Source organism: Polypterus senegalus, chromosome 8, assembly GCF_016835505.1.
Source record: "Polypterus senegalus isolate Bchr_013 chromosome 8, ASM1683550v1, whole genome shotgun sequence".
NCBI lineage: Eukaryota > Metazoa > Chordata > Cladistia > Polypteriformes > Polypteridae > Polypterus > Polypterus senegalus.
The window spans coordinates 94,644,160-94,670,418 of NC_053161.1; the positions used below are offsets into that span (position 1 = coordinate 94,644,160).

Here is a 26,259-nt window from a genome sequence, read left to right on the forward strand (position 1 = left end):
AACAGACAAGCCATCGTTACTCCCCTGACCCAAATGCATTACTGACATTTGTAAAGATTAATAGCTTTAATAAGTCGTCAAAAAGTACAACAAAAGAAATCGTGTGATCGAAAACGCTCTAGTCCTGCCCGTGTCATAAGCGCACCTTTTTTTTAAACTCTGCAAGTGCGGCCAGTTCAAAAGAACGGAATTCCCATCCTTATGACGTCACGAGTCCGTGGTATAAAAGCGGCCTGTCAAAGCAGTAGTCGGGTCTGAGCGCCTCGCGCCTTCACGGGAGAACGTCGGACAGTCCAAAACCTAAAAAGCGGTAAGCAAATTTTATTTCTTGCATTTTCTTTCGTTCTGAGCATTTTATATAAATGAATTATATATGATTTCTGATTGACTTCTTTTCACACACACTTCATTGGATGATGGGTGTAACGTTTTCTCTTTTGTGTTTATTTGCACATTGTTATACTGTACATGCAGCGCTGAAGTCCGATATAAGAAATTTTCATTGTATGGCATGATCTTTCTCTTAGACCTCATTATGCAAGAAGTTGGTTGTACTAGGCTGTTATTTTTTAAGCTGTCATTTGAAAGGTTAAGGCAACAATGCAGTTACATCTCCAAGATGCAGCCCTATTCTTTTGTGTTGTGTATTGCTTGTCAAAAAATTAATTTCCGTTCATCAGTCACTTCTATATAGCGTTTTTCATGGATCACATCATTTTAAACAATCATTGCAAAGCATGAAGAGACCTCCACTTATAATTGAACCAGCTTCATCCTTTGGGATCAAGGGGAGTAATGTTAGTCTTCTCAGTGAAACTGGGTGCAAGCCAGGAGCCTAACCTGGATGGGCTGAGGAAAATAAAGACGGTAATTCTAAACTGTTTTGTGGAAAGTTCTACATTGGGTGATATGGTGGCACAGTGGATATAGTCCTGTTGTCTCTTGAATTCAGCACCATGGATTTGAATCCTGTTGCATCTTGTTCTCTTGTTTGGGTTGTTTCTTCCCTGGATATTTTGGTTTTATATTTACATCTTGAAGGTATATGTAATGTTATTTGGCAATTCTATATTAGCTCTGTCATTTTAAGAATATTGTGTGCCCATTGCACACAGCTTTATTGAAATAAGTAACAAAGTGTAGGTGCTTTATATGAGTATATGGCAGTGATTTGTGTCACATTACACAACAGTATCATTTTAATGCACTTCTAATCTGCAGGTCCTCCTCCTTGGAGGTTGGTGGTAGAACTTGCACTCCAGCCACCGTAAAAAAAACATTACACTGTTCCAGTGTGGTGCTGAGGTGTCACCCGCTACACTTGGGTCCCAATCCAAGTGGTTCGTCATGTGGTGGGTAGGGTGACACCCTATCAGTGCATGCTCCTAACCTCTCTCTCTCTCTCTCTCTCTCTCTCTCTCTCTCTCTCTCTCTCTCTCTCTCTCTCTCTCATTCAAGTAAAATGTTGCCTTCTGCTTATTATTGAAGTGTCAGAGTGTCCTGTACAGTGTTTTAACAGATTTAACAGAGTGAAAGGAAGTGTGCAATCCTTAGTGTTGAGTAGGCAGCCATCATGTTTGATGAGAACAGATACAGTAGCAGGTTAGCATCTGGCTATTTAGAAAGAGGATGCAAGAAATTATCGCACAACTTTACTAAAATAGCGTAACAACACTACATAAATTAATAGCCAAGACTGAAATTAGTGCTTTTCTTACATTTATTATAATGGGATGCCTGGTTGAAACTGGAATCAGAAGAAGGGTGCAGAACCAGAACAGAGCCTTATGAGATTGTTTAGGTGAATTGGCACCTAAAGTGCTCATTGTCATGCCACTTCCAGAAGGATGATACAGCTGTGGTGGTGAACAAATGATTCCAGTGAGCTACAAGTTCACCAGTCTTACAGTTCTCTAAAAGGGTCACCTTCTGTACTTTATGATGGACAAGCTGCCTTGGGGTTACTCAGCTGTTTAAGGGGTTAGTGGGGACCAACAGAGGAATCACTGAAAAACATTCCTAGAGGGTATGCTTTACCCCAGGTGGATTAAAGGAATTTATCTGGAAGTGCTACCTGGCTAGGGATTAGAAGACAGTTATGGCCATTACTGAAATGAAAGGCCAGACAATTTCATGCTAGATGGAAGGGAGAGACCCAAGGTTAGACAGAGGATGCATGCATTTAAGGCAAGCGGGTTTCTCCTGTCAGGCAAGGGTTCAGGTCATTCAGGTAAATTCAGTTAGGCAGAATGACTATAGTTTTAGTGTGGAAGTCAAAATGATTCTGTTATTATGTTACTTATGAATGCCCTGTATTTTTCACATCATAGAAAAGTCTAACATGTACTGCTGGTAATTTCTGAGTCTGAAGGCACAGTGGAAGAACAAGGCAATGACTGAAAAGAAAATGTCATACTAGAAACAAGACAAGAAAAATTGGTATTTTATTAAAAAAGTTATTAAATCAAAACCTTCTGTGACTCAACCAACCTGAACTGAATTAGAAGCCACTGAGACATTGCTTCTCCAACTAGGTAGGGCTGCTTTTTCACATTCTCAAACTGCCTTCAAGTTAAATTTTCATCAGTATGAATGTATATTTCTCCCTTAGAGTTTAAATATACTTACTAGTTTTACTTTTTTCAAGGCAGGAATATTTTCCGTACCTGAATTAATTCAATTCTGCATACCTATGTAACACTCCTCAATGAATACAGACTCTGGGTGCCTACATTGATCTGAAAATGTAGTATGGCAAAAGAAAAGTAAATAAACAAGTAACATTTACTTACATACAGTAGAGAAACACACCCCTGCTGAACAATAATCCATACGCATGTACTACAGATGCAGCAAAAAACACATTAATAGAGGAGTAGATGAATTGGTAGTACAGGATAAGAGAACCAGTTTCACTGAAACAGTACTGTGGAAAAAAAACAAACTCTATCTGATCCAGGGAAAATTACCATCTTCTCACTAAATTCTGTTTTACTCCCCAACCTAACAGCATGACTTTGGATTTTGGGAGAAAATGTAACTTCTCAGAGAAAATTCAAATGACCACATGGGGGACGGGGGCTGAAACTACATCTGGCAAGCATCCCAACTGGTCATCTAATAAGGTCATCTGAAATCTTTTTAAACATTATTTCTATGTAACAGGTCACATTATGATTTACTGCTTAATTTAAAACAATATAGTACATTTATCAACTAGGCAGCATTTAGCTCAGTGGGGCTGGGTTTGAACCCTGCCAGGCCATTGTCAAAATGGATTTTCTAGGTTAAATGGCAACTCTAAATTGTCCCATCATAAATATGGGTGTGTGTGTGAGTGTGTACTATAGTGGGTCTCCCCCTCTTAGGGCCTGATTCCTGTCCTGCATCCAAAAGTAGTGGTAAAGGCTCTGACCCCCGTGACCCTATAATTGGTTTAAATGGGTTTTAGACAAAGGATGGATGGATATTAACTAAATCTACATCAAAACCAATGAGTAGAAACAGAAATTCTTATATCGTTGGTGGTGTTCCTCTTACTATAAATATGTAACATTAAATTAAGCACATGCCTAATATTGTTAGTTGTCTTTTTTAGATTCGCTTTTATCCATATTCTTTGCTTTAGTGCAGATGGATTGATGTTTAAGAGTTAACGTCCACATCTATTATATACTCTGTTGTCTAGTCTGGGAGCCTTCATTCCCCTAGTATTTTAAATCCAAGAAATGTCTCCTTGTCTAATACACATGTAAATACAGATAAACTACTCTCTGTATGTTTCACCAATTTCATTTGGCAGTCATACTTTACAATCAGACTTGTTCTGAGCCATGCAGACTTTTGGTATTGGCCACCCACTCAGCTTGCCCATCATTTTTAAAAAAATAAAAACTATTTACTATTACTGTTACTTTTAACTTTATGTTGCATTGTTCTTTAAGCAAAAGCAAAATGTCTTGTTAGTTTTTATTTTTGTCTTATTTAAGAGATTACCCTGATTAGTGCTTACCATGATTTCGGTATAATTTGAAAAAATGGCTCCAGCTGACCCCTGTGACCTTGTAGTTAGGATGTAGCGGGTTGGATAATGGATGGATGGATGAAAAAATGGTGGCAACTGAAGGACCCACTGTAAATGGATGTACTTAGCTGGGCAGATAAGAAAGAGCACTCATGTTGAAACACTAACTTGTTGAAAAATATGTGTCTCACAAAAAAAAAATGAATGCACTGGTTAAAATTTCTGATGAAATAATCTTCACAACGTAAACTAGAAATGCTGGTAAAATCCAATAAAATAGCTAGCATTTACAGCCAAATACTTTAAATCTGGTATGTTATCCCTTTGTACTTTTAGCCAACAAATTATTCAGCAGAAGGGTGTCAGGAAACTCTTCTGGGGCTCCTTTATATCAATGGTAATACGTCTGCATAGTGCCTCACTCTAACTGGGACTGCCAAGTCAGAAGTCAGAAGTGGGCTTGTTCCTGTTGCTTTTTTATTCTGGTTCTCCAGCCTCTGTTATGCACACTTCATTTCTCTGCACTTTATAAACATCTTGCAGTTCTGTGGTTTGTAAAATGCTCTGTGACGAAGCTGTTCTTTGTAATCACGGAACAATTCACACAGATTAATGTTATTCTTGATATTTCTTCACTTACAGTCTTTGCAAGTCTGGAATTATTGAATCGGAGGACATCATACAATCCAAGAATGTCACATGAAGGTTTTTATTATTTTTTTAAACTATTGCTCTTTCTGCTGGGTTGCATGTTGGTGTAATGCTAAGCGCTGGTAATTCACACCTCCAGGTGACTGCGTTTAAATTTTCTTTTCTGAGTGCACTTTTTGGGTTCCTTGAGTTTGCATGTTTTCCCCAAGGTACTCCTCAATTATCATAGAGACCTATAAGTTAGGTTAACTGGCGTCTCTAAAGTGGCCATGTGTGCATGTGTCCTGCAATGTACAGGCAGCATGTCCAGGGTTGCTTCAGTTCTTTATGATGCACCCAGGTAGGGCTACACCCTCTTTAACAACAACAACATCTATACTAATAAAAGGCAAAGCCCTCACTGACTGACTGACTGACTCACTCACTGACTCATCACTAATTCTCCAACTTCCCATGTAGGTAGAAGGCTGAAATTTGGCAGGCTCATTCCTTACAGCTTACTTACAAAAGTTAAGCAGGTTTCATTTCGAAATTCTACGCGTAACGGTCATAGCTGAATCCTACTTACGTACATATATATACGGCCATAGCCTGCAGCTCGGTCGCTGTGTGAGGCGGAGTTGCGTCACTCATCACCACGCCTCCCACGTAGTTGGCTGCCTGCCTATATTGCGTCCCCTATACCCACGCCTCCCACGTAATTGAGTGCCTGCCCATATAAGGCCGTCCGTCAGCAGCAATCCAATAGACACGCTTTGTAACGGAGTTAAAATTGCTGGTGAAGGACTGTGCTTATGCAAATGAAGATGAGATGGTCAGGGATAGAATAGTGTTTGGCACAAACTCAGCAAAAGTGCGAGAAAAACTTTTAAGTGCCGGGTCTAAGCTAACATTAAATAAAGCTGTGGACATCGCGAGATCGCACGAGATAGCACAACCATAGCTGAGAACCTTCGATGCATGTACTCCGTGCAGCTCACGTGAACTGACTGTGAACGCAGTACGCACACAAAATAAAAGAGCTCCAAAGAGTGCTGAACAAAAAACGCATTACACAATTGAGGAGGCAGCAAAAGAATATGAAGCGTGTGATGCATACAAGCATATTCATAAGTGCAGGTACTGCGGAAACAAAGCACGCGGTGGAAAAAGTCAATGTCCAGCTAAAGACAGTGTAAAAAATGTGGTAAATTGAACCACTTCGCTAAAGTTTGCAGGACTGGGCAAGGTAAACCCGTGCATGCAGTGTGTGATGTCTCAGATAAAGAGGAAGACGAGCTGTTTATTGATGCAGTAAGAAAGGAACAACCTTCTGAATCTGAACAAGCCTTTGTAGACCTATCAATAGGAAAGCAAGGTGTAAACCGTAAGTTTAAATTAAGTTCATAAACACGCTGCCGCTAAATATTCACAGGCAAATCCACAACTTAATACCGGGAATGCCTGTTAAACATCTTAGATTCACGAGTAGCGATTTGGGTAGTGAACACTTCAATGAATGAAACCTGTTATCTTTACAACGGTTGACAAACACGGAATATAACTTGAACACAACACATCCTCCAAATACGAACCTGATTGAAAGAAATAATGATAATCAAATCCTTGATGACAGCAACACTCCTAACAGTCACAAAACAATTACATTGACAATCATGTTACGTTATTTTTAAAATGTTTCCTTTTCTTTTTCATAACTTCTTTAACACACTACTTCTCCGCTGTGAAGCGCGGGTATTTTGCTAGTTTATTTATATAGCATGTTTTCATACAAATGATGTAGCTCAAAGTGCTTTACAAGATGAAGAAAGAAAAAAATATATAAAAATTAGGCAATACTAATTAACAAAGAATAAAATAAGATCTGATGGTCAGGAAAGACAGAAAAAAAAAAACTCCAGAGGGCTGGAGAAAAAAAAAACCCCTCAAAACTGGATGAAACATCACCTGGTATATATATATCTTGTATATAAATGTCTACGCATGGAAGTGTGTGTGTCTATCTGTCCGGCCTGGAAGTGCAAGGCTACATCATGAAGCTCAAAGAAAGCGACCCTGTCAACAAAGTGAAACCAACAAGAAAAAAGAGAAACTCACTTAGCTGCTAATACACCAATAACTCTATCTATCTATCTATCTATCTATCTATCTATCTATCTATCTATCTATCTATCTATCTATCTATCTATCTATCTATCTATCTATCTATCTATCAAGATAGAGATAGATAGCAAGAAACACCAAGAGAAAACAAAAGTTTGGAGCACTTTTGTGATCCCAATATAATTGAAGAAAACAAGAAAGTGATTAGACACCGATTAAATGTCTTTCCAGACAGGAGTCCAAGATCAGACTGACTTGATGTGTTGTAGAAGGGGCTTATATAGGGTCTGGGCAGGAAGGCATATGGCAGAAGTGACATCAGAGGTGGAACAGGTGTCATCCTTATATCCTGCACAGGAAGTAGAAAAAAAGGCATTAGGTAATAGTGCCAATCCCTGGTCTAGAGGAGAATTACCATCATCAGTTCCCTTCAGCAATTGGACCCCAGCCACACTGCCTAATGTGAAAAGAGATACTTTAATTAGCTTTAGCTAGTCCCCTCTGCTGATAGACAACTGTTTCAATGGCAAGCAAAATTTTTCATCTTACTATGAATTTTTTCCTCATAGATTACTTCCACAGTTGAAAATTAAATCTTATTTTTTGTTTACATTTGGAAATATAACAAGAAATATTGTGTGAGTTACGGTTAGGTCAGCTTCTGAATTTCCTGTAATTAACAATGCTTACTCATCTTGTGCAAGAATGAAAGAAAATGGATGAAGATTATATATTTGACTTGCATTTGCAAGAAGCAGGGCTCTTCTTGTTTCACAATTGTTTTCATTTAAAACATAAATGCAGCTTTAATGACATACTAAATAAATTAGATTTTAGATTAGATTCATATTGGAAATGAGCACTATAGTGGAAAAATTCAGTAAGTCATATAAAAAACAGTAGCTCAGCACTGGCAATGGAACATCTAATAATGAGTGAGTAAGTCATGAAGATTGAACTTCTTTTAGTTATTTGATTTTTTTGTTTGCCTTTAATTGCTTTACAAATTTTGTTTCATTAGAAAATATTTTTTCAAAAGCATAAATTGAAAGAAGAATGTGTTATAAACTGTAAAGATTGATAGACATATCAAATGTCAATGCTCTGTTTGTGCGGTTATTTAATTTGTAAAATATCTAGTCCTTTATAAGTTACAGGTGGATGAGCAGAGGAGAAATCTGCATTATATCATGTTTTATTTTATTGTTCCAATTATCACTTTTGATTCCTTGTGATTGTGTCCTACAGTATATGCTCAAAGTGATATAATTTATAGGGACAGAACAAAAATAAGGGAGCATGAAGTGATAAATTCTTTGGATGAAATAGTCATATTTTTTATCTTGAGTATTAAGGTTGAAGATTAAATTTCCATTGATTACAGATGCATGGTTACAGTCAATACTTCATGCTTGTAAATTTATCGGAATACTCAGGAGACATTTATTTCCACTTTCTGTCATTTAGTTAAGTAACAGCTAATTGTATTGAGGTAGCCATTTAATGACCCAGTATCATGATGCCTGCTTCGGATATGGGTGGAACAGTGGTAGAGTGTTAGCTTTGCTCTCTCATGGATCCAGCATCCACTGTTCCAATCGTGTACTGTCTGGTCTATGTCAGCATTAAGAGTTTGCATGTTCTCTCCATATCTGCTGGTGTTTTTCTCGGGGGAACTCCAGCTTTGGTCCGGCATTTTTAGTTTTATTGGTTGAATGTGAATGTAAGAGTAAGGAAGCCCTGTAACTCGCTGATTCCTTCCTGTGCACAGTGCTGCTGGCATAGGCTGTAGCCCCCCTAAGCCATCACTAACCCAAACTGGACTAAGTGAGTTTGGGATGTTATTCTTATTCAAGATCCCCAATGATTCAGTTCAAAAAGGTGTTTGCAGATTTCCAGATTTCCATCTTGAGTGTACTTGTTTTTCATTAGTGTCTTAGAGGCATGTCTATGTTCTTTAGTGAAAAGAATTCTTTATAAAAGTTTGTTTTATCAGGTTTAATACATCAATAATGTTTTCAGGAAATACACTCTTCTAAAGTTTTCTGTCCAACAAGTGACAAAGAATTTTGTTTCTGTTATATTTGAGTGCTGTTGTGTCACTTCCAGAGCGGGTAACAAAATCTACAAGAGAAACCTACATCTTCTTAGTGTTTTGCTGTGTGGTTATTGCAAAAACACAATAGAGAGATTGGTAGGCTGCATAACCCTAGAACATGGGTCTTTGTTTCTCTCTATGGAGTAGGGGTGGTTCATCCACTTCCTTACAAATTACCCTTACAATGCCAACTCTGCAAAGTTTCCTACTCCAAGCAACCTAAAAAGTAAGCTGTTGAGTGCTGTTATGCTGCTTCTGGTGCTCAATTCCCAAGTGAGGTTGTGTCCACTCTAGCACAGGGTGCATTTGTCCTCTAGCTACTGTGGTTTTATGACAATAAACAGGACACTTTAACTGTGACCTCTAAATTTCACTTCTCTGTGGTTGATTGCCCTTTGGACTGATTTTACATGACTACCTCCTAGTTAATAGGCTTATTAGATCAAATATCATATTGTATAAGCTTTCTGGAGGTATACTGCCACAAACGCAAGCCCTTCCTAAATGTACTTTTTGTGACATTTGAGATGTGTGTATTTCTTCTAAAACTGACAAATTTGAAAGGTTGGGGCAATAATTGCTGTAATTTCAATATTAACTGTATTGCGAAAAAGAATTCCTCTCCACAAAGCAAGCTAAAATAAACTACTCCAATTCTTAAAATTTGTTCAGATTTTGCAAAATGTACAGTAATTCTCTAACAACAACAAAAGGAATGCCTCAATGGGCTTTAACAGGCCCTGTTTTTTGACAGCCCCCATCCTTGATTCCCTAAGGAAAACGAGAAAAAACTCACCATAAGAAGAACCTTGCAGGAATAAAATGGAAGAAATCTTCAGTCAGTTCAGAGAGAGATGGTTGGGTGCACAAAGGGTGTCAAAAAATTGGATCAATGCATCACACAAAACAATCCAAACACAAGTAATCTGCTTCACAGAGCTAGATGGCCAGCCTATCATTGCCACTTCAGAAATACATTGCAAAAAGCATTCACTCTGATACTAGGTATGGAAAGAACATCTGATCACCCCTCAGTAGATGGAATTAGTAGTAAACCTTTGGAGTAAATATGTTTTACCCAAGTGGTAGTTTTGTAATCTTTGGATTCTCAAATAACAGAACAATAAATATCAAGTTGTGAAATAAATATAATCCAAATTCGGGTCAACCAAATATGCTCTGTCTTTTCATTACACAAAGTACTGGTAACAGCTGCCTTTGGTTTAAATCCAAGAACAGCCAGTCTGACTGAAGTCGTTTTAACAGAAGAGTGAATGAGAACTTTGAGGAATCTAAAACGTAGACTGAATTTTATTTGTCCCTAAGGGGAAATCTGGCTTTTTATTGAGGCTCTTTAAATAAATAAATACATAACCACACACCAGAATGACTAAAAAGGAAGTATTGTACATTTTAAATGAAAACTTGGAAGTCACAGTCCCAGTGAGCCATTATGCGGGCGTATTGCTATTGGTATAGAGCAGGGGTGTCAAACTCCAGGGACCTCATGTATAACGCCATGCGTAGAACTCGCACTATAGCATGACATAAGCACAAAAGCTGAAATGTGCTTACGCACAGAAAAATCCAGATGCAGGAATCTGTGCATACTCCAACTTCCGCTTTCTTCCGCTAAATAAATCCTAGTCAGTGTGAAAACTAACACTCGTGCACGCGCCTTCTGTCCCGCCCCAACACCTCCTAGAATTACGCGTCTTTGAATATGCAAATCAATATAAATCGCCCTTAAGCTCAGCCTTCTGTGAAAAGACAATAGGAAAAGCACGGGGAAAAATATAAGAATTTCAGCGAATACCAGGTGGAAGGAAAGGAAAAACATACTATTTGTTTATTTAAACTGTGGTATAATCAACGAAAGGAAGTTGATCAAGTGAAACAGCGTGTTGGAGAAACTTGAAAGCTCACGTTCACAAAATCGCACAGTGCCGGAAATAAAAAAGTTGTCAGATAGCAAAGTCACCGTGAAAAGGCGAGTCCTAGCCCACTGTCTGAGTGTCATATGAAACCTTATTAGGGTACAGAGAAAAATAAAGGCACACAGTGGGAAAAAGCACAAAATGTCAACTTCAATCTCAAAATTTCCACTTTATTCATGTAGTTTATTTTGTCATTAAAGTAGAACATCATAAACTTCATCTTAAAACAGTTTAATTAACCAGCTTCTCAAATTACATCGCAAGTAAAGTATCACTTTAAATGCTTTGTTTTGTATGTGATCTTCTATGTGCTCTATGTGTGTGAATCACTACTTGCTTCTTAAACCAGCTCTCTTCCTCCGACTGGACACAGAATCCATTACATTCGTGATATTACAGCTCTCTGAATAACTAAAATACTGAGATGTATACGTGATATCATTTTCATGATGATAGGAGTCAAAGCACGTTATTAAACATGAGTTTCACGGTGCAGTGATTGTGCGCGACCTTCGATGAAATTATTTATTGCAGCAGTACTCAGGGGCAGCTCTAGGCTTGTGGTGGCCCTGGGCAGACAAAGTATTGGTGGCCCTTTCGCCCGCCAATGTCAATATGGTATCTTATGCACGGTGGATGGCCACGTCCGTTGTGGACACTGCATAGCCAACTCGTGCTCATGACACAAGCGTTTAACTTTTGTTGAAATTTGCCGCTGCGTTTTTAGCTGTGTCGTTATTTTCTCTTTGTTTTATATTCAATATATATTGGCGTGGCTGCCCCTGCAGTCCTTGCTTTTCTTTCTCCAAGTAACCGATCGCCACACAATCAGCTCTGTAATAGGCATTAAGCCATCTGTATGCTTAGAGCGCTGATTCTTCAAAACATTTAAGGAACATTGAAATATCTTCGTAGTACATGTTTAATTATTCTATCCTTCATGCCAGTTCCAGTTAAGAATATAGATTATTTAAATGAAGTTAAAGTTTTATCTGTATAATATAATACAGTTAACATATTTTGCTGCATTTCATCTTAAAAATGATATCGTCATCATATGTAAATACGCGCTTTATAAAGTGGCTTAGGTTGTGTAATATAACTGTAGTGCAAGTTTACAGGGGGTGATTGTACTTATAAGTACAAACAGTTCTACAAGGAGCAGTGATTGAGTGCGTTTAAAGTTCTTGGGATGAAACTGTTTCTGAACCGCTAGGTCCATACAGGAAAGGCTTTGAAACGTTTTGTCTTGGTTGAGACAGCGTGTGCTTGATACTGTATACCGATAATTCTCTTTCCGATCAGTTGCTGCTGTGATTCACACTCAGATACAGTGATATAAATACTCTGAGTGGTGCAGAGAGAGTAATATGGAAAAAGATGATCCGCTGTGGCAACTCCTAATGAAAGCAGCTGAAAGAAGAAGGTGCAGTGAGAGTAACAACGCTAAAGCAGTTATGGTATTTGGAATATTATGGCTATTCCCTGGACCATTATATTGTTACAAGTTAATTACAATCAGATGCATTACACTAATAAACAATATGTGGTTAGTTTCAGTGTATTTATAAAGAGCATCAGGAAAATAAAAGAGTAACCACACAGGAACAGTAGCACTGCTTTGACGCTGGGTGCCGCCAGTCTGCAAAACCGAGCGGAGAACTAGCGTACGATAAGGTACCGTGGAAAAGTGCGTGGCTTTACGCCAAATGTAGGTTTTATACATCGTGATTTGAAAGTAGAAAAGCTCTTACGCAACATTTCTGTGCGTATGCGTCGTTTATACATGAGGCCCCAGGCCTGGAGGGTCGTAGTGGCTGCAGGTTTCCGTTCTAACCCTTTTCTTAATCAAAGAGCAGTTTTCACTGCTAATTAACTTCTTTTCCCTTCATTTTAATAGCCCTGTTTTTAAGGATTCAGTGTTCTGAATTGATTTGTTTCTTAATTAAATAGCAGCCAAACAAAACTAAGATGTAAAACGGGTCAACAGATGACCAGCTAAATTGGAATCTCAAACTCCAGCCAATTTAGCTCCAACCAGTTTCTTAATGAGAAGCCGATTCTTGCTGTTAATTAAACTCATTATTTAATTCCATGGCTCATTGCTGCTCTCATTCTGCCACAGCAGACATTTCCAAAACTGTTGATTTTCGGTTTTTCCTAAGAACACCATCAATATGTTTTGGTAACTTGCGAGATCAACTGAGAACTTCACCTTTCTTTATTTTCAGATATTGTGTAATGGGCACCGGTGAGCTGGTCATGTGGCAGCTTATTTTTGTCTCATTATTGTTTGGCTGCTCATTAAGGAAAAAGAAACAACTAAAGGGCCTGAGTCAAGTTAATTAAAATTAAGGCAAAAGAAGTTAATTAGCAGCAAAAACTGGTCATTAATTAAGAAGGTGGTCAGAATGAAAACCTGTAGCCACTTTGTCCCTCCAGGACTGGAGTTTGACACCCGTGGTATAGAGGAGCCACAGTAGCATTTCTTGATGCAATTCTGCTGAATAATCCATTGGCTCCTCACTGTCAGTGTATCAGAAAGAGGATGTGCAGAATTGTTCATAATGGCACTCAGTTTTGTTTTAATTCTCTCCTTTGCTTTGACCTCCAGGCGGTCCAGTGTGTGTCCCATAATTAAGCCTGCCTTTTTAATCAGTTTGTTAATTCAGTGGGCCTCTCTGAAAGTTGTTACCAGCCCAGTACACCACAGCACAGAAAATTGCACTGGCCATCAGTTTGTAGGTGAAAAGTGAATGTTCCTTTCTGTTAACCCTTTGCCGAACTCAACAGCTATTCAATTAATGCCATTCAGATCATTTTTAGGATCCTAATTAGCCATCTCTACCTTTGTTCCTTCAGAAAACACATTTCTAAATGCAGACTTTTTTTGTTCCACCTCAAGTCTGCTATACTGTGTCTTGAAAACTTGTTGAACTGAATCTACAAGCGAATACTTTTATGAAAAATAAGCCAATCTGATCCGAGAGACAATGTCTAAGACGAGACTAAGCTGATCAAGGAGATACTGCAGGCAGCTTCACACTGTCAGTGGGAAATCAGGAAGGCTACAGTTCAATAACATGAAAATTGTGGTAATGAAAAGTAGTCTCCTTGTGTTTCCGTCTCATGATCACAACACGTGCTAGGGGTTCCTTTGTGTTGGTCATGAATATCTGTCTTGTATTGTTTTGCTTATGTACTAAAAATTAGATTGTTTAACTGCAGGTGCAAATTTAGTGTTATGTAGTGTGTTTGTGTGACCATTTTGTCTATATTTTAGTAAAGGACATAATTTCCATTTCAATTTGTGCTCTCATACTCAGTGTTGTACCCTGGACCTCATTTAATGTAGTACAGTACAGCAGTAAGATTTTTTTCAGCACAATCTGGAAAAGAGATGCCTTGACAATTCCAATACACAATACACTAGGCCCTAATACAAAAAAATTATGTACAGTACTGTTCATGGCATGCAGGTGCGGAGCGCAAGCGCTGCATTCTGTAAAGATATGGGAAAAGAGTTTAATAAAGTTCATGGTAACAGATAAGGTTGTAAATTTAACATTCCATCCCAGCACACACACACAGCAGGACTCCAGAACTCTGAAGACAGAGCATGAGGGTAACTGATGTATCACATTATAACATTTTTTTTCCAATATTAATCAAGCAGTTGATGCATTTTACATTACCTGTTTTGGAGTTTATTTATTTATTTTTTAATTTTACGTCAAAATTTACTGTCAAAAAAAGATGTACAATAGGAATGCAAAATACACCTGGGGTCCCACATGTAAAAGTGATACTGATACAGTAAGAGGGTATGACGCTAAGATATCACTGCCAAAGGCACTATAAACAAATAGCAATGGCGTACTTTGAAATGACTCAAAAGTCCACCAGACTCCCTTTGTAAAAGTATGTGACATGGAAGAGGTGGACAGGTAGACCTAAGATGGTGATCATAGATCCAAATCAGTCACATGAATCTCCTTGGATTCGTCTGCAACCTTTCCTCTGACCTCCTTTGCTTAATGCTGGTGGACTTGTGTGAATAATTGACTGTCATCCTGGGCATCTAAGCCTGTTTATGATAATTTGCACAAAATGTTAAAACTCTTCCTTGCTAACCTTTTTGTCAGAGCCATGCTTTGCTTGATATTGACTTCACATTTAATAAATGTTGCAGTTCAGTCTTACATTTTGTATGTAATCAAGACACACCATATATTTTCACCTTTTATTTTAGGTGTCAGCTGTGTAAACCAGTTTGGTGGTGTTTTTGTCAATGGACGGCCTCTTCCAACATGTAAAAGATGGAAAATCATTGAGCTGGCGACAAGAGGAATGAGAGCCTGTGAAATTTCTAGAATATTGCAGGTATTAAATAAATCAAAAATGAATGAATATTCTTATTTCAACTATTATTACCGTTTCTGTCTGTATTTATTTCTGCATTAAACATTAACTTTAATTTGACTAGTTTGTATATACTTTATTATTTAATAATAGCTTTGCTACCTGTTGAACACAGGTAATGGAATAATTGCAAAATATTGAATATCTGTTGCCCTACGTGTACCTTCAGCACCTTTCCTTTGTATCCGTGTGTGCCTGCAACTCTCTTTACTAGTGCTCCCTCTCTTAAGCGCTTTCCGATAAAGCCTGCATTTTAGACTCTGCCATTATTTTCAAGGCATCTTGGGCGCCTCCTGCCCACTTTATATTTCTCTTCTTTGATGATGACTCTCTCAGCATGAATCCTATACCATTTCCTCTCCTTGTGTGTCTAATGCTTGCACTTCCTCTTGCATTGCGTCACCAAAGAGTTCTATACGGGACAGTCAGGGCCGGATTAAAGACCCTTATATGCCCTATGCACTAAGTCATTTTGGTGCTCCCTTACACTAGTAATTTAAAATATTAAAACAATAGCAAAGTAGAAAATAAAATTGTATTTTATCAAAAATTTGAAATATAAACAAAACATACTTATAGTAAAAGGAAAATAATATTTATTTTTGTATAATGAATTTTTATCCTGATAATTTTGATCTTCATAATCAATCTTACGTAACACATCTGCTCCCAGAATATGTTATTTGAATTATTATGTGGCATTCAACACAGTTATGCATTTCATAAACTGAATAATACAGACATTTTAATTCCCAGCTTACTGCTGATGCTGAATCATGTGCTTCTAAGTGCCGTATGAAGGATTGTATGAATTCTAGGCAGGAAGCAGAAAAAAGAATTATCCGTAAACTACATTATGTAGAAGTGAAAATCGAACAGCTGATTATTATTGGATAAAATTATTGATATTTAGTTACAAACTTTTCACAGAATATTATTTAAACCTTATATTAAGAATGTGTGTAAAAGATTTGCTAAATAATGAATGCAAAAGCCATACATAAATTAAATAATAAAAATGGTAAAAATTCATGACAGTTAAATTTGTATGGCAATGTAATGCTTAGAGCAGTTATATACATTCAAAACTGCAAAACTGCCGCCTCCATGTCGTAAACTGAATGACTTTCATTGTTATAGTACCCAGGGGTCGTGAAAATTGTATCAAAATGAGACTAGGACCAAAATTTTCGTGAAAATCTCTAGTTTTTGATGAAGCAAACCAAATTCCAAAATATCAATTAACGCAGATTTTGTTTCAGAATTTTTGAAGATTTTATAAATCTCATATTTAAGGATGTTTTACATCTCAAAGTGACTACAAAGTGGCTTAAATGGCTACAAATATTAATTTTATCTGCCATTATTCTAAGGACTACAAATTATCCAATCTCCTGCCAAATCCTGTAGAAATTGACTTTAACCCCAAAATTGATTTAAAAATGTATTTTGTGCAGCAATGCTTTTCGATGAAGATCTGATTGCGTTTTTATCATTACTTGAAGAGAAAATGGCTTCATAAATTTTACAAATTTTAACGTTTGGTGTTGATTTTAAAGATTTTTTTGAAATGTACCGTAAATTTACCATTTTGATTATTTAATTTATTTATAGCTTTTGTGTCAATTTAGCAAATCTATTTATACATATTCTTAGTACAAGATTTGAAGAATATTTTGTGAAAATTTTGTTAATAAATCTTTATTAGTAAAAAAGTTATAAACAATTTTATCCAATAGTAATCAGCTGTACGATTTTTACTTTTACATAATGTAAATGAATTTAAAAATATCCAAGAATAGAAATAGACTTACCAGAATATTTTTCCTCAAACAGAGATGATTTTTTGTTTTTGCTTAAAACAAAAAATAACACTTTCTATGTTCTAGAAATTTATTTGAAGTTAAATAGCAGATAATTCATGAGACATAACAATTACGTGATGATAATTTTTAATCAACTATTAACTATTATTTAAAAATATAAAAACATATTGTTTTGAATCGAATTATTTTCACAATATTTTGACATAACATGGCGTTTAATGGAATCACCATGAAACGGGAATTCCCCATTGTAGATGGCACCAGTATGCACAGTGCACTGTGTAAGGCGCCATCTACGAACAGTGACGGCATAGGGAGGTACAGGGAGGCATTATTCATTTTTCATAAAATTTTTGAAAATGGCTATAAATTTAATTCTTTTAATTTGTGATAAATTCGGCCATGAAATTTTTTTGTGGTGCCCCCTTTACCCTTGATGCCCCAAGCATGTGCTTACTTTGCTTATATGGTTAATCCAGCACTGGGGACAGGATGCACACACACACAGACCTGACTGTTATGTTATATAGTAGATATACTTTAAAATTGGGTGAGGAATACTATAATAAGAGCTTGCTGTTGCATACCTGGTAAGTAAAATAAAAATAAAACTCTTCAGTTTAATCAAGTGTCCTGCGGTGGGTTGGCACCCTGCCCAGGATTGGTTCCTGCCTTGTGCCCTGTGTTGGCTGGGATTGGCTCCAGCAGACCCCCGTGACCCTGTATTCGGATTCAGCGGGTTAGAAAATGGATGGATGGATGGAGTTTAATCAAGTTTTTTAATAATCTAGTAAGTCAAATGCTTATTTTTTGCTGTTTAACTAAATTCTTATTCAGTCAAATGCTTATTTTTAATTATTTTTTTAAAGGTAAATATGCAATTTTAGTACATATTCATTGCAATGCATATTACTTCACACCATGTTAAAGGTTAAACAATAGTAATTGAGAAATGCTATATGATTATTTTGGACTTCATGTATGTAAAGTCTTTTCATGAGTGGAATAAATGACATTTAGTTTTAGTAGCTATGCAGAGAAAATCTGAGGGACTGATCGACTATGACAGTAGTTTTTTACACATGACCCAAATTTGCCTTTTTTATGTCTTCAAGACGCAGAATCATCACTGTCCATCCACTGTCCCACCGTTACATGTTGAAGGTATTCATGACTATTCCCATTGAGTACTATTGTGAATCATGACTTTGCTTGACCCAAATTTAGACAACACACTAAGGGCTAAGAGAACTGAGCCTCCTTATTGTTATACAGAAAAAGATAAATTGGCGATCCAATCTAGATCTTTAATATCCTTAAAAGAATCATTTTAATGTTGATCACAAATCATTCTTTTACTTAAATAGTGAACCACATAGTCAAGGACATTATTTACATTTATTTTTTTGAGAGATGCTTTTATCCAACGCAACCTACAACAGAGATAAACATAACTGAGTAACATTAGGCTAGGGCCTGTTCGTTCAGGAAGTGTAATAGGACAGTGTGGAATGGGCCCGGGACACAGACAGGTAGATATCGTATTGTGCACCACCACACGTTTATTTTCAGTTACTAATATTTACAGTCAATAAGTGCACACACAAAAAAACCCCAAGACTTCCCCAAAGTCTAGGCCTCTCACACTCTGCCTTACTCTTCAGACCATCTCCACTCCTCTCCTTCAAGCTCTTGTCCTTCTCCTCACCCGACTCCAGCCTTGAATGAAGGGAGGCGGCCCTTTTTATAGCCACCCAGATGTGCTCCAGGTGTCTTCCAGTAACCTTCCGCCGACACGCCCCTGTGTGGCAAGAGCACTGGCTGTGTACCCGGAAGCACTCCGGGTGTCCCCAATCCTCTTCCCCCCAGCACTTCCAGGCGTGGCGGAAGTGCTGAGGTCCAGGGCTTTCTAGGCATTGGGGCGCCCCCTGATGGTGACTACAGGCCCCTACAGGGTTGAGCTTCCAAGCTCTCTACCCATGGTCCCCAAAGCAACCAGGGCGGTCGCCCCCTCATGGTCTTGAGCAGGCGCAAGCCCTCCGATCCTCCTGGGCGACTTGGCTGGGTAACAGCCCCAGGCACTCGCCACAGCAGGTAACAAAAGTTGATTGCCACAAGTGAAAAGCTGTAATAACTGATACATTTACAATTATAGATTAACAATCAATAAAGCAATTAAATTTAAACAACAAATTAACCAACAATATTCACAAAACAGAAGGGTGTTCAATCGCTTCTTAAATACATTGAGGGAGTCAACAATACGAATGGAGGTAGGTAGTCTGTTCCATCTACTGGTAACTACACAGGAAAAGAGTCTAGATTGAGGCTTGATACCACACAGAGTTGGCATTACCTGATGCTGTTCCCTGGCAGACCTGTGTGGGTTGAAGAAGCATATAGGTATTTACAGGTGATGATCCACTGACTAATCTATAGGCAAGCATTACAGATTTGCACCTAATATGTGCTGCCACAGGGAGCCAATGTAAAAACCTGAAGAGAGGAGTGACTTGCGCCTGCTTTCTCTGGTTAAGTATAAGACAGGCTGCTGCATTTTAGATCATCTGCAGCGGCTTGATAGCACATGATGTTACTCCTGCTAGAAGTGAGTTACAGTAGTCCAGACGTCATAAGACCAGAGCCCGGACCAGAAATAGTGCTGCATACTCTGTCAGATAAGATCTGATCTGGCAAATGTTGTACAGCGTGAACCTTCCTGATTGAGAGACAGCAGAAATGTGGTGAGAAAAATATAGCCGCTCATCAATCACTGCTCTAAAGTTGTGTACAGACTTGGTAGCTGTTAGCGACAGTGAGCAAAGCTGTACAGAGGTGGGGAGTTGAACAGATTGATTGGCCAGGATTACAAGAAGCTTGGTACAGTATTTGCCAGGTTGAGCTATAGATGGTGGTGCTTCATCCGGGCTGAGATATCGGTAAGTTATGCAAAAATTCTTGCTGAGTCCATATTGTCCTCCGGAGGGAACAACAGGTATGTGTATCATCTGCCTAACACTGATAAGAGAACCCATGGGATTGGATGATGGAGCCCAGCAAGGTGGTTTATATACAGAAAGGTAAAGGACATAGCACCAATCCTTGGGGTACACCTTGCATGTCTGGTGTGCCTTTGACAACTCACCTTGCTGGTACACACTGTAGGATTCACTCAAGCTCTAGGACTCAAACCATCTGAGAGCATCTCCAGTGATGCAAATGTCAGAGAGGATGGCAAGAAGGATATTGCTTTTGACTGTGTCAAAGGCAGAAGAGAGATCAGGAGCGATGACATGTTAGTAGCTCTAACAAGTTGTAGCTGGTCAACCATCCCTCAGCTGTCTCAGTTGAGTGGCTCCTGTTGAAGCCAGAGTGATTATTATCGAGCAATCCATCCTGTACAAGGAAGGAAAAGACCTGGGTAGAAACAGCATGTTCAAGTGTTTTGGAAAGATACGGGCATGTAGTTTGGATCGAGTGTTGGTTTTTTGAGAAGCAGGGTTATCTGAGCATGTTTGAAGATGGTAGGACATGTGCCTGAGCTGAATGAGGTGTTTATGATGTGTGTAGTTGCAGGAATGAGTGTGGGGGAGATGACCTGAAAGAGATGTGAGGGGATAAGGTTCATTAAGACATGCAATACAGTGATTGGAGAGGAGGTCAGAAACATCAGTGGGAGAGAATGTGGTGAATATTGGGTGATGTTTGGAAGGAGGCATGATGGGTGAAACCAGTGTAAAAAAAAAAGAAATGTGCTCAAAGATGCCAGGAAGCAGTTCTGCATTGAAAGGGTCATGGAAATCTGAAACAAACATCAAATCACATTATTGAAAGAGTCCATGGCTTTGAAAGAAATTTCTGGGTGAAATACAGCGACATTAACTAACTAAATAAATGTGATGGATTGGATGGTCATTGCTGATTTTAGCATCTTCTTTCCTATTTTATTAGTATTGGCTGAAAATTGCACATTAAAATTACTAATTTAAACATCAGGAAAACTGTAAAATTGTAATATGCATAACAATTGGATGAGTGAGAAAGTATGAAAAGCCATCTGAACACTCTCAAAATGCAAAAGACTTTCAAAAACCTGTTCCCTATAGACGTTTGGTGACATAATTCCAAATAAATAAGCACATGGGTGCCTTCATTTACAAATGGCAGAATTATTGGAAGACATACAATACATAATAAGACAGAGTGCCAACTCCCCCTGTATAATTTATTACACTAATCCATTCTGTAAATTGACAGTAATTAAACAATCCAAATGGTTTTAAAACTGAATTATGAAGTGATGGACCCTAACTAGCATGTTCAATGTCATGAGTCACACACCTCGTTGATAATGTCTGTACTGAAAAGTGTGTTTTTATAACAGCCATACAGGTTCACGATACCACTGTGCACTCTTGCAGTGCAGAAAAGTACACATTTGCATTTAAACAGAATAACGGGGCTAAATAAACTAAACTATAATTATTCATACAGTAAACAATCTAGAGAGAACCATTTCTAGAATCACCATGAAAGACATGGCCAAAATCCTATGGAATTCAAAACAAGTTAAGAGATTTCAACTGCTGCTGGTAAACAATCCAGAGAATCCCTAACATTTGATAAAATTGCTGTTCAAGATCAGGATGATTTGATATTTATTTGAGTACACTTCATGATAAATACATTTGCTTGGTTGCCATTGCGTGTGTTCTGATTGTAGAAATATGGAAATGGTAGAAAGGTTTGTCATTTGTGCTGGGATGGTTTTGACTATGTAAGGATACTATATATTAAGTAATGTGAGTTTGAAAATCCATCATATGTTTGGGTATCTCAATAAACAGCATTCAGATACAATCAATAAACTGAAACCAGATAACCAAAAACAAAGTGAGAACAAATTATTATAAACCACAAATGACTGTAAAAAAAAACTGAATATGCCTATCCTTAAGAGTCATGTATCATCTGTGATCTTGTTAACTCCAAAAAGACCATTTGGTCCTTAATGGGGATAATAAGGCTTACTGTACCCTGGCTGATTGTGTTTTGGTTTTGGCAGACATTGTTGAAAATGATCACAAACTGAAAATGTTGGTATTGTCTTTAGTCAGCAGTTGCTGTTATTCGCAGTTGTGAGTTGACATCAAAGCCAAGGAGATTTGAGAAAAGTGTTGAATGTGCTGACACTGTATTGTCCTGTATTTGGCTCTGAAAGACACAAATGTACTTAACCACCTGAACTCAACATGCCTTGCAATTTTATTAAACCAAAACTTTTAATTTTGTTATTCTTGCAGGTATCAAATGGCTGTGTCAGTAAAATTCTATGCAGGTATCAACAAACTGGTCTTATATGCCCAAAAGCTATCGGGGGGAGCAAACCACGTCTCATCACACCAGAAGTGAGTGCCAGAATTGCCCAGTACAAACGGGAGAAGCCATCTATATTTGCTTGGGAAATTCAGGGCAAGCTCCTGGCAGATAGAGTCTGTGCTCATGATAAAATTCCAAGTGTAAGTGCTCCTTAATATAAAAGGTCATTTGGTCTTAATTCCTCCCAACACTGTGCAGGCAATGTTACAAGATGTCAAGGATATGGAAGAAATGTCAACCATTTTCTTTTTTAATGTATATAATGAACATGTTATGTTTTCTTAAATGTGTATAATGACTTCAAGGAATGTTAAAAATATTTATAGTGCATATAACTGAATTAAGTAATGTGTAAAAAAGTAAAGGGGTGGGAGGACAACCTGATGAGGAGGAGTCTGTGCTGTGTATTTGTCAGTTGACTACTGCCTTTGACCATACGTTTTTCACCCATTTTTATACCTCAAATAATTGATTTATTTAACCCTTATAAACTGAAAATTCTATTAATCTTCAAACAACATGTTCATTTAAATTAAAAGAACCAATCACTGGTAAACTAAAGAGGCAAAAGTGAATTTCAAGACTCTGAAAAAGAAATGAGGAGCCGCAGCAGAACAGAGATTGGTGCTACTGCCTCAGATACAAGATGTTGGGTTTGTCACTCTGGGGACGTTGCACATTTCCAATGTGTCTGTATGTGTTTTTTCCTCCTGACATTGTAGTTATCCTCTCATAACCCAGACATCTCAATGTTCTGTGAATCAGCAAATCTGTTGGTCTGCCGTTGGTGAGTGTGGGTGAGTGTGTAAACTATGATGGACTGGTGCCCCTTCTCAGGTGGATTCCTCCAAGCCCTGCCAAGATAAGCTTTAGCCCTGAATGATGAAGTGGAGTGGACCACAACAGAACATCATGCAGACATTTTCAGGTTTACAATTGGCTGAAAGTCCTCATTGTTAGTGTGTCACAGAGAGCATGTGCAGCATTGTTTATAATGGCACTCATTTTTGTTTTAATTTTCTCTTTTTCTATGACCTCCAGGGGGTCCAAAGTGACTCCCATAATTGAGCTTGTCCTTTTAATTATTTTTTTGATTTGGTGGGAATCTCTTAAAGTGAAGTTACCAGCTCAAAACACCACAGCATAGAAAATTTTACTGGCCATCACAGTGTCATAGAAGATGTGAAGGATGTCTTCCCACATTTAAAAGAATGCAGTGACCTAAGGAAAAAGAGCCTGCCCTACCCTTTCTTATCTAGGTCCTCTGTGTTATGAGACCAGCCCAACCATTCATTAATATGGACCCCCAAGCACTTGTAGGAGTGGACCACCTCTACATCCACTCCTTGAATAGTGACTGGACATATGGGCTGTTTTATTGTGGTGAAAGTCAATAACCAGTTACTTGGTTTTGCTGAATTTGGAAACAATTTATTCTTCACCAAGAAACAAAGTTCTCCACCTGACTTCTGCACTCTAACTCATTCCTTTTATTAATACATCCCATAATTGCAGATTCATCTTGATATTTCTGCAAATGACATGTCTTGGTGTTATATTTATAATCTGAGGTGTACAGAGTGAAGAGAAAAGGAGATAGGACTGTTCTTTGTGGTGCTCCAGTGTTGCTCACATCTGTATCAGAAACACAACCCTTAACAACGATAGCTAGATGGTTACTGAAGGCACTCGAGAATTTAAAAAGCATCATCCTCACAGTGCTGCCAGCTTTGTCCAAGTGGGTATAAGCCTTGTGGAGCAGATAGACAATTGCATCCTCCACTGCAATTTTTGTCCGATCATCAAACTGCAGTGAGTACAGGAGGTCTACCTCGAAAGGACTTGTATAGTACAGGACCAGCCTCTCAAAGGTCTTCATGATGGGAGACGTAAGTGCCACTGGTCTGTAGTCATTAGGTGAAGAGACATCTTTCTTCTTTGGAAGAGGAATAATACAGGGTGTTTTCTACAGTGGTGGCACTTTCTGAAACCTAAGGGACAGACTGAACAGTTGACAGAAAACACCACAAAGTTGGTCAAGAACTTGAGGACCGACTCCAGCTGCTCCTGTATCTTTTTCTGGGTGTAGCTTCCTCAGTTGTCTCCTTACTTGGCCTTCAGTTATAGACAGTCCACACTGATGATCAGATTTAGACTTGTCACTGGCCATTTCAGTTGAAGTGGTGGGAGTTGTTGATGTAGTAAGGATGGTGTAGGGAGACTAGTCATTGGGAGAAGGTGACAGTGTGAGGGAAAAATCTAATAAAAAATTAGCTCATTGCATTTGCGTCTGCCAATATGGTTCCATGCTACCGTAAAAACCACTGGAATATAGTAATGTTCTTAAAAAATACAGTATGTATGCTTATAAATATATAATCACTTTTCTTGCTCCAACATTCTGTATTATCAACACATACTCCTGAAAGATGTTTTTTCTCCTCAACTCATAAGGTTACTGACAAATGCATGTGTGTTTCTTGTATATATTGTCTGTTTGTATTTAACATATGATGTTGTTTTCTTTGACTGCTGGTATTGTAGTGCTGTCACTAGTCTGTGGAAAACATGCAAGCAAAAACTTGATTGTAAAATGTACACAAAGTGATTCATTTGAGTTTGAATGTTTTTTTTTCTCTGAATGCTGACTCCTTCTAAATGCTAGTGAAGAAAAACTTTAGAAATAATAGTAATAAATGTTGTAAGCAGTGAATAGGTTTTAATAAAGCTTTGCAAACTGGTCTATAAATAGTCAGAGGATATCTCATCTTATTAATTTTCTTTTGAAACACGTCTAGGTTTCATCTGTTAATCGAGTTCTAAGGAACATTGAACTGGAACAGGGAATTGGAATCCTAGGAACTTCTCATGCACCCTTCTGGAGTTATGGTCAGAAAATTAAAATTTAAAAATAAATCTAATGGAAATTTGTTTTATGTACAACCTATATTTATTCATTTCCCGTGCATGATTAGTACTCTTTCTTACTCATTCAGATTTGAAATCTGCATATACTTGCTTAGTCAGTTCAGATGATTAGAAGTCTACCTTTAAATGTAAAACTGTGGCAACACTGGGCAGGTCTGACCTCATCTTATTGCCACCTACAGGCCTGTTATTCAAGACTGAAGGTCCTATGTGTGTCTGAGGCTTTTTTGTTTATTAGAATATTCAAATTTTCCTTGGGCTTCTGTAAACTAAGCATTTCATTACATTTTGCACTGTGTGTATTAACTGAGTGTGATAAATTAAATTTGATTTAATTTAATTTTAGAATAGTATGGTGGCAAGGCACCAATTGAACATGAGGCATTCAGACACAGCGACAGGCTCACAGTGAGACAATATAACTCTGAATATTAATGTAACTACACACCCTTTTATTTTTAAATAAAATGGGATGCTAGTAGAAAACTCCAACAAATGTGTGCAGTCTGAGTATAACTAATGCAACGCATGAGAGCTACCAGGCCTGTTTGATAACATTGATCTTAGTCAGGACTGCCCAACTCCTATCCTGGAGGGCCACAGTAGGTACAGGTTTTTATTGTAACCATTTCTTAATTAGTGACTAGTTTTTTTCTGTAATTAACTTAATTTAGTTGATTTACTATTTGATGCTCAGACCCTTTAAATTAGTAGTGAGCAACATCATCCTGGAGGGCAGCAATAGCTGCAGGTTGTTGTACCAACTAAATATCTTAAAGAGAAGTCAATTATTGCTGATGAAGCAACATTTTCCTGCTTCATTTTAGTTGTCTCGCTTGTTAAGATTCCCCATGCTTAATTGCTTATTTATTTAGTCTTAAATGGCATCAT

At 37.8% G+C, this 26,259-nt stretch overlaps 1 protein-coding gene across 1 annotated transcript in view; it reads left to right on the forward strand.

Moving 5' to 3' along the window:
• The first annotated feature begins 262 nt into the window (after positions 1–262).
• pax4 (paired box 4) overlaps positions 263–26,259 on the forward strand; it is a 51,516-nt gene continuing 25,519 nt past the window's right edge. Inside the window, exons 1-5 of the mRNA XM_039762167.1 lie at positions 263–310; positions 4,667–4,729; positions 15,066–15,196; positions 22,365–22,580; positions 25,239–25,329. Coding sequence (XP_039618101.1) covers positions 4,717–4,729; positions 15,066–15,196; positions 22,365–22,580; positions 25,239–25,329 — 451 coding nt within the window. The 5' untranslated portion in view covers positions 263–310; positions 4,667–4,716. The remainder of the gene's footprint in view (positions 311–4,666; positions 4,730–15,065; positions 15,197–22,364; positions 22,581–25,238; positions 25,330–26,259) is intronic.